The sequence below is a fragment of the Colletotrichum godetiae genome, assembly GCF_030913485.1.
Source record: "Colletotrichum godetiae strain CBS 193.32 chromosome Unknown BDP55scaffold_77, whole genome shotgun sequence".
Lineage (NCBI taxonomy): Eukaryota > Fungi > Ascomycota > Sordariomycetes > Glomerellales > Glomerellaceae > Colletotrichum > Colletotrichum godetiae.
This window is the reverse complement of record NW_026851325.1, coordinates 1-9076: the sequence shown is the minus strand read 5'-3', so window position 1 is coordinate 9076 and position 9076 is coordinate 1. Positions and strand designations below refer to the sequence as shown.

Here is a 9076-nt window from a genome sequence, read left to right as displayed (position 1 = left end):
ACAGGGGGCTATTTGCCGTCGCCGCACCGAACTCAATTCCATGACATGACGGACTTGACCTCTGGCTGGGAAGGACTTGGTGGAAACCATATTTGGTATTGTTCTGGGGAAGATCGGTGTTCAAGACAAACCACCTGAAATAAAGGGATCCATCTGGACCCTTTGCGAGGCGTATCGCCAAGTTGAAGTCAGGACAAAAGCCTTCGTCGCTTTTTCTTTCCCTCGCCTCTTCAGGTCTGATGGTTTTGCGCATCCATAATTGTTTAACATTAGGAGAAAAGAACATTTTGTTGGGCATAAGTGAGAAGCGAAGGTTGAACATGCTGTCGCCCGGGCACCAAGGAGATGTAAGCCTAAAAGTGCAGCGATGCACTTCTCGATACATGCAGACATTTGGAAGCGAGTAACAAGACTTGAGTACGTGGATTTGTTTCATAAGTTGGTATCGAATCACTTTTCAGCCGTAGCTATCTAACCCCCTCACGCCCTTTGCTCGGAGAAATCGTCAAATGATCTCTTCCTCTACCCCTTCTCTCTAGCAACACATGACATGAATCGAACCTGCCGTAGGTCTCGTTATCCCGACCCCAAAAATGCTTAACGACCCCCGCAACTCCTCTCAATATCATCGCCGCTGTTTCTCTAGTAGCTGCGGCCGAACATGGTCCACTTCTGGGCCTTGGCCTCGCACTCGGGGTTGAGGCACTTAGTCTCGCCGGCGACGAGGCCGCTCTCGGGCTGCTCAAAGGGAATGCAGAGGGACTTCATGCCCATGCTGGGCTGCTTCTTGCCCTCGGGGAGGGTGGCGTTCTCGGGGGGCTCGCTGGTGGTGAGCTCCTTGATGCGGTCCTCGCACTTCATGCCCAAGCAGAAGGGAATGAGGACGACGTTCTTGCTGTCGAGGGCGGGGATGACTTTGTCCCACTCGGTGAGAACGAGGCGGTGCTCGCGGAAGGACTTCTCGGCCTTGTTGTACATGTCGGACTGGATGGTCTCGAGAAGCTCGGGGACCTTGGTGGAGATCTCCGCAAGGGGGAGGGAGCTCTTCTCGCCAGTGTCACGGCGGGCAGTAGCGACGACCTCGTTGGCGGCATCCTTGGGGCCGAACTCGAGTCTCAGGGGAACACCGCGGAGTTCCCACTCGTTGAACTTCCAGGCGGGAGTGTATCCGTCTCTCAGATCAGACTCGGCGCGGACACCAGCCTTGCGCAACTCGTTGCGGAGGTCGTCGACCTTGTCCTCGAGCTTCTTCCTGTCCTCAGGGCTAGTCTTGGCAGTAATACCGACGGCGATAAGGACAACCTGGGTCTTGGCGATACGAGGAGGAAGGACAAGACCCTTATCGTCACCGTGGATCATGACCATGACACCGATGACACGGGTGGAAAGACCCCAAGAGTTCTGCCAGACGTGAATCTTCTCGCCCTTCTTGTCGGGATTCTCAACTGTGATGTCGAACATCTTGGAGAAGTTCTGACCCAGGCAGTGGGAGGTGGCACCCTGGATACCACGGCCGTTGGAGGGAATGTAGCCTTCGACAGTGGTGGTGTAGTAACCACCGGCGAACTTCTCGTTCTCGGTCTTGGTGCCGCGAACGACGGGGACGGCGAGCAGCTGCTCATAGACACCAGCGTAGAGCTCGAGAATCTCGAGAACCTCCTTGCCGGCCAGCTCCTCGGTAAGATGAGCGGTGTGGCCCTCCTGCCACAAGAACTCTCTTGTGCGGAGGAAAGGGGTGGTCTGCTTGGCCTCCCAACGGACGACAGAGTTCCACTGGTTCAGGCGGAAGGGGAGATCGCGATGGCTGCGAATCCACTTGGAGTAGTAGGGGTACATGACGGCCTCGGAGGTGGGACGAACTGCGACGGGGACTTCGAGGTCCTTGTCACCACTGTGAATGTGATATCAGCAGGGGGGGCTTGGCGCAATTATCAAGGGAGAGACGACTTACGCCTTTGTGACCCAGGCCAATTCGGGGGCGAAACCCTCGACGTGGTCCTTCTCCTTCTCGAGCGACTTGGAGGAAAGGAACATGGGGAAACTGGTCTCATCGACACCCATCTCCTCGATTCTCTCAGAGAACCACTTGCGGATCACGGTCCAAATGTACATGGACGCGGGGCGCAAGATGAAGAAACCGGAGATTTCGTTGTAGTACTCGACCATCTCGGCCTTGAGAACAATCTCCTGATACCAGGCGGAGAAGTCCTCGTTCTTCTTGACCGTGATTCCCGTGATGTCCTCCTTCTTCTTGCCTCCGACAACGGGGAGGGAAGCTTGCTTGGCGGCCTTTGCAGCCTTTTCGGCAGCCATCTTTGCCTGCTTCTCGGCCTTCTTCAAGGCGCTCTTGGACGGCTCAGCGGGGGCGGTAGCGTCGGCCATGTTTTCGGTATTGACTGCAGGTCGCAGAATCGTCTCGTGAAGTCGGTTAGGGTCTCGTCTTATGGAATTGGCGACGCGGTGACCAGATCGGCCTGAGTCACTGGGAGATTTTGGGGCAGAGAAGGCGGTGCGATGCAGCGGAAAAAGTGCCCCGCACTAAAAGTGAGTCGTGTGTCGAGCTGTTGGGTGGGAGCGCAGTGAGGGGTCAATTGGGCTCCAGCCACGGGGGTCGGAAGGTGGCCCGGGCTTTCAATCAATTGTGGACCGTCCCCGGTCGTCTATCTCGGATCAAGCCACACTGGATGTCACTGCACGGCTACAGGGATTGATTATCTGAACCGACATTACAAGAGCAGGAAAGGAACTGAGAGAAGGTTATGAAACTAATGCATCATAACAGAAATATGTTGTGAGAATGCTAGTCTGATTCAATCTCTACGGGTGTCGAAACTTCGCTGTTGAGCTCCCGCTGGAGGTACCTCAAAGGCCAGGGTCATGCAGACGCGATAAGATAACGGCGCTCCAGCCACATCCCCGGTTCCTGGAACAACCCCGGCTCCGATAAAAAAGTTGCGTCGAGGGGAGACAAGGCAGGCACAGAGCACAGAAGCTTCTATTGCTATCCAGGCACTCACCGACCGAAGCTCCTTAAACCACCCCCATCCACCACCTCCAAAACCCGCGATCCAACCACAACCGCAGGCAGTGAGGCGCAAAAATGGCTTCCATGTTCGAGCAGTCAGGGAGCGGCACGCTTTTCCTCGGCGGTCAGAAGATTTCCGGCGCCGACATCAGAGACCAGAACGGTATGTCAACATTCCCCCCACCACAACGGTCAAATCGCAACGAAGCTTCATCTTGCTGACAAACATGTAGTCCTCGCGACCCAAGCTATCGCAAATGTCGTCAAGAGCTCCTTTGGCCCCAGTGGTCTGGACAAGATGATGGTGGACGATATTGGTGTATGTTATGTGGCCCTACTCCCCCCTGGACCCCGCTTACCCCCCGGCGCAGGATGTCACGGTCACGAACGACGGCGCTACTATTCTCAGCTTGTTGGATGTCGAGCACCCGGCGGGCAAGATCTTGGTCGATCTGGCACAACAACAAGATAAGGAGGTCGGCGATGGCACAACCTCTGTTGTCCTCATCGCGGCCGAGCTGCTTCGCCGAGGAAACGAGCTGATGAAGAACCGCATACACCCCACTACCATCATTACCGGTTACCGACTTTCCCTTCGCGAGGCGGTCAAGTACATGAACGAGAACATCAGCATCAAGGTCGAGAATCTCGGGCGCGAATCCCTCGTCAACATTGGCAAGACATCTATGTCCAGCAAGATTATTGGAGCCGACTCCGATTTCTTCGCCAACATGGTCGTGGATGCCATGCTGGCTGTCAAGTCGACAAACGGCCGCAACGAGACAAAATACCCCGTCAAGGCTGTCAACATTCTGAAGGCACACGGCAAGGGCTCCTTGGAGTCCCAGCTTATCAAGGGTTACGCTCTCAACTGCACAGTCGCCTCGCAGGCCATGCCGACGAGAATACAAGATGCCAAGATTGCGGTGTTGGATATGAACTTGCAAAAGGAGCGCATGAAGTTGGGTGTCCAGATCACGGTGGATGACCCGCAGCAGTTGGAGCAGATTCGCCAGAGAGAGTCGGGCATGATCTTGGAGAGAGTAGAGATGATCCTCAAGGCGGGTGCCAACGTCATCCTTACCACCAAGGGTATTGATGACATGGTTCTGAAGACCTTTGTCGAGAAGGGTGCCATGGGTGTGCGCAGATGCAAGAAGGAGGACCTCCGCAGGATCGCCAAGGCGACGGGCGCCACCATGCTCAGCACACTGTCGGACCTCAACGGTGACGAGAAGTTCGACCCCTCATACCTCGGACACGCCGAGGAGGTTGTCCAGGAGCGCATCTCCGACGACGAGTGCATCCTTGTCAAGGGCACCAAGACCCACTCCTCAGCATCCATCATCCTCCGCGGACCCAACGACTTCACCCTCGACGAGATGGAACGGTCCATCCACGACTCCCTCAACGCCGTCAAGAGAACCCTCGAGAGCGGCAGCATCGTTCCCGGTGGTGGATCCGTCGAGACGGCCCTGCACATTTACCTCGAGGAGTTTGCCGGCACCGTCGGCTCCCGCGAGCAGCTGGCCATTGGCGAGTTCGCGCAGTCTCTGCTCGTCATTCCCAAGACGCTGGCCGTCAACGCCGCCAAGGACGCATCAGAGCTCGTTGCCCAGCTGCGTTCCCGGCACGCACTGTCGCAGCGCATCCAGGAGGGCGAGGCCAACGACGACGAGAAGACGGTCGCGCGCAAGAAGGCCTACAAGAACTACGGTCTCGACCTGGTGCGCGGCAAGGTGATTGACGAGATCAAGGCCGGTGTTCTGGAGCCCACCATCAGCAAGATCAGGCAGCTGAAGAGTGCCGTGGAGGCCTGCATCAGCATCATGCGTATCGATACCCTGATCAAGTTGGACCCCGAGCAGCAGGCAGAGGACGACGGACACGGTCACTGAAGAAAGTGGGTGGTGTTTGGAAAAGTTAAAAACAAAAATGGGCCAATTGCGGGAGTGTTCAAGGTTAGACGGTTCATAGATCACTTTGCTAATGATACCTCGTCATGCCGGCCTGGATGTCCAGACCTGTGATACTTTTGGAGTCCCAGTTGAAATCAAGGTGTTGATAATGAAGCCACGTGTATGTATGAGCCTGCTAATAATATGCAAAATGGGTGTGACCATTCGGTCAGCACCAGCCAAACTTCTCGTTGAGCACCCACTCAACCTCTCCTTGGCCATACCACATGAGGCTGGCAATGCTATCATTCTCTCTTTCAATAAACTCGTGCGGAATCCCCGCCTTCTCAATCAGTCCCCTCACCCTAGGCTCAGGATTCCACATCTCGACGTTATTCACCTTCCACTCCGCCGCCTGCGCCCTCGCCAACCTCAACAACGCCTCAATAGCCCCCTGGACATATTCGTCCCCGCTCCCTTCCTCGTCCTCAATCGCAAGCCGCAGAATATGCATCGTGTTCCCCTCGGGCTTCTTTAGTCCGCCGTAGTAACCCCTCGTCCACACGGCCCAAACCCGGGATCCGTGCTCGCCTACAACACCGCCGCGGACCGTGGGCGTCTGGCCGAAGATGTGCTTGGTCATGTAGTCCTCGCGCATAAGGTGCCAGAGCATGGCGTCCAGGTCCGGGATGAGCGAGACGCGGGTTTTGGTGCTCTTCTTGGACAGCTTTGCGCGGATGAGACGCTCGTCGACGGAGCAGAGCTCTGCTAGTTCATGGTAACCTAGCGGCGCGGCCTCGACTTGCGCGGCTCCCACAGCCCCCACCGCTCCCGATTCCGATGGTGGCGGTGATGCCTGCGGTGGGAACTCGAGGTGCGTACTCTCGTACGGATGCCAGCCATGCTTCGCATAAAACTTCTTCCCAATATCAGAATACAGCACCGAGCACGCGACCTCCCCGTCCTTGATATCACCCCAGCTCTCCCCGCTCTTCATCTCGGCGCCCTGCCACCTTGCAAGCTGCGGTCCCACCATGTTCATCATGATAGACGCATACCCGTTCCCGCGGTGCGCCGGGTCCGTAAATACGGAGCCGACGGCGTGGGTGATTGCGTCGACGACGGTGCCGTCCGGTTTCGCGACGAGGACGTTTTTGCGGATACTCTCGCACGAAGACAAAATGGGGCGGGCGTCGGGGGGCAAGGTCGGGTCGGTTAGGATCCATTGGGTGATGCCGCCGTTGCGGGAGACGGGGACGGTGGTCATGTAGGATTCGCGGCGGATGTATTCTTCTAGCTCGAGGGCGGCGCCCCAGTTTGCGTAGGTTGAAGTGTAGGTCTTTAGACGCTCTGCTGGGGTTGGTTGGGTGAGGACCAGGTCTGTTTCGTGGGTTGAGCCCATGTTGTCTGTTTGTCTCTTGTGGTCTCTTGGGTGGTGGCGTGGGAATGGATTTGTGTGGATTTTGTCTTTGTTCTTCTTGTCTACGGTGTCAAGGTAGGCTAGATAGCTTCTGTCGTAAGTATTATGGTGGATGGTGTCTTGTTTGTTTCTGGTCAATCACGTCACACCACACATGAACAAACATGAGAGAGGTCAGAGTCAGGAAGGTAATTGGAGAAGGTGAGAACTTGGAGGATGACGAGAAGGAGAACGAGGAAGAGAGTCAGGTCCAGCTTCCAGAAGCTAGGGTTGGGAAAGGATAAAAAAGGGACAAAGCGCCGTCCTCTTATCAATTTCGTCGTGTTCCAGACGGCTTCAGAAAAGTACCTCGAGTTTGGCGTGTACTGGCGCGGGCGTTGCGCAAGAGAGCGTGCCCCACCTCACCTAAAAAGACGATGGAAGCGTTGGCGGGGAAGACCCAGTCAAACCCCAGGTATTCCGGGATCACAGCGCCTCGTTCGAAAGATGTGAGATACGGTATGGGTTGGAGGGGGGCGTGAGTTCAAGGGGGCTGGGCTGGGCTGGCAGAGTTGGCTAGTGTGCGAGTGAGCCGATGTACAGATAGCTCAATCGATACACAACAGAGTCCCAAAAGCACAAAAAGGACATCGAAGCCCCTCCTCTTCCTCTTGTCTTTCCCCCTTCCGTCTCACCAGACACAGGAATCAGGATACCAAAGATGGTCAGCAGGCCCGCAAGCGAAGCGGCTCATCGTGGAAAAGCCAAGTCTTACGTCACGGGGTAGCGTCTTAGCGGATGTGCTGTGAAGGTGATACAGCCATGAAAAGTACGGACGAAAGAAAAAGACAACTGTGCCTTGGAAACCTGGGACACATTTTTAGGTAATTGTTTGTGGCTACGTGCCTATTTAGTCTTCCGCCTGGGCCGGGGAGTGCGCAACGGGCAGGTGTCGCCGGCGGGGTGAGGAGGTCACGGAGGCCGGTGGAAGCCGATGGTAGGCGGGGCCGGAATTGCGCCGGTTGAACGCGGCCGTGACGCCCGCACCAGTCTTCTCTCTAGACACTTACTTTGGTATACTATGAGCTGATACCGCTAATGTTGTGAACCGGTTCGGGGCGAGGGATTCCCTTGTCTTGGAAGAGTCGGCTGACTTGGCTGATGTTCTGACATATTGCATGTGTGGCCTGTGTCATGGTGGGAAAGTTTGGTGTGTGAGGTGAGGTGTATGGTGTTGGTTGCGGTGTTCATGCGCCACCAATGAGTGTAGGGCCTACCTGGCACATAGAGCCAGAAGAGTTCCCTTTTCTCTTTTCTTGGGCCACGTCGCAATCCGAATTGTGTACCTCTCGATCTCCTACAGATACTGGGCAGTTCCTTTCTCAACAGGACTCTGTCGCTGTGTCTTGGTCTTGTTACAAGTTACATCTTCCAATGGCTACACCGATCGGCATCAACTTCTCATCCTAAAAATCCGCATCTCCCAACCTAGTCTTATCTCCCAATCTAAGTTCTTAATTAACATGCATGCACAATAGTTCCTCTCACCACGCTCCTACTGCGTACATGATAACCTCAACCAAACAAAGTCACCCCTCCACCTTCCATTCCCGTCGCCCCCCTGCTCCGTAACAACCTCACAACCTCATCATGCCCCCTTGCAGCAGCGCACTGCAACGCAGTCTGCGTCCGCCCTCCTATCCTACCCCCCCATCCAGCCCCAGCCTCGATCTCGGCCCCGGCGCCCAGCAGCGTCTCGCACACCCGCACGTGGCCCCCCTCAGCAGCAGCATGCAGCGCCCTTCCGCCCTTGAACCTGCTCCCTTCGGCGTTGACATCCGCCCCCGCACCTGCACCTCGTCCACTGAGACCACTGGCAACCCCCGCGACCCCGGCTGGCCCCGCCGTAAGGAGCATCTCGACAAGCCCCGCTCGCCCGCGGTAGCTGGCCGCCTGCAGCGCCGTGAACCCTCGATTCCGACACGCCGGCGCGTTCACCTCTGCGCCCTGCCGCTGAACCAGCATCGCCGCCAGCGTGAGAAATCCGCCCTCACACGCAGCCTGGAGCGCCGTTCGACCGGCCGTCGAGGCTGGCGACGCATTCACGTCCGCACCGTGCTCTAGCAACAGCGCGACGTTATCGTCTAACCCTGCGGCACAGGCACTCTGCAGCGCCGTCATTCCAAAGTATCGCGATGCGGGCACATTGACGTTGGCGCCGTGGTCTAGGAGTGTTTTGACGATGGCCAAGTCCGGCTTCCCCGCCGCGATCTGCAGCGCGTTCTTGGCGCCGTTGTTGCCGGGACGGTCATTGACTTCCGCGCCGGCTGCGAGGAGCGCCGAGACCACGGCACCGTGAGAGGCTTCGCAGGCGGCTTGGAGGGCTGTGCGGCCGTAGTAGCCCCGCGGCGGGGCGTTGACGTCTGCTCCTGAGGCGAGGGCAGCATGAATGGCGGGAAGGTCGCCTTCGCGGGCGGCGACTTGGAGGCGGGTCCAGCAGTTGTCTTCGTCTTGGGAGTCGGTGTCTTCTTCTGTGAGATGCGGCATTTTGCGGTGATGTTATCTACCGTAGGTAAGTAGACTGGCTCACCCCTGAGACTGTAACGAGGTGAGGAGAAGTGAGAGCAGTGAGACTTGAATGCGAGAGAATCCTTCGCCATCTCACCTTCCCTATCAGATGCGCGACGGAAATGCGGCACAATCACGCCCTCCCGCCCATCTCACTGGGTGAGGGATCTATAGACCATCACTGAA

General features: G+C 56.9%; 4 protein-coding genes across 4 annotated transcripts; 1 reads left to right on the top strand and 3 right to left on the bottom strand.

Moving 5' to 3' along the window:
* Positions 1 to 642: 642 nt before the first annotated feature.
* Positions 643 to 2382, bottom strand: BDP55DRAFT_734282 (prolyl-tRNA synthetase; the record flags this gene model as incomplete). Its single annotated transcript, XM_060580192.1, has 2 exons — positions 643 to 1891; positions 1952 to 2382. 2 exons carry the CDS (start codon positions 2380 to 2382, stop codon positions 643 to 645), a joined length of 1680 nt encoding a protein of 559 aa, XP_060422933.1.
* A 606-nt stretch (positions 2383 to 2988) lies between these two features.
* Positions 2989 to 5070, top strand: BDP55DRAFT_683264 (T-complex protein 1). Its single transcript, XM_060576324.1, has 3 exons — positions 2989 to 3188; positions 3259 to 3344; positions 3397 to 5070. Exons 1-3 carry the CDS (start codon positions 3101 to 3103, stop codon positions 4921 to 4923), a joined length of 1701 nt encoding a protein of 566 aa, XP_060422932.1. The 5' UTR covers positions 2989 to 3100; the 3' UTR covers positions 4924 to 5070.
* An 82-nt stretch (positions 5071 to 5152) lies between these two features.
* On the bottom strand, positions 5153 to 6325 carry BDP55DRAFT_565659 (uncharacterized protein; the record flags this gene model as incomplete). Its single annotated transcript, XM_060570440.1, has 1 exon — positions 5153 to 6325. One exon carries the CDS (start codon positions 6323 to 6325, stop codon positions 5153 to 5155), a length of 1173 nt encoding a protein of 390 aa, XP_060422931.1.
* A 1572-nt stretch (positions 6326 to 7897) lies between these two features.
* On the bottom strand, positions 7898 to 8869 carry BDP55DRAFT_565674 (ankyrin repeat-containing domain protein; the record flags this gene model as incomplete). Its single annotated transcript, XM_060570442.1, has 1 exon — positions 7898 to 8869. One exon carries the CDS (start codon positions 8867 to 8869, stop codon positions 7898 to 7900), a length of 972 nt encoding a protein of 323 aa, XP_060422930.1.
* Positions 8870 to 9076: the final 207 nt, after the last annotated feature.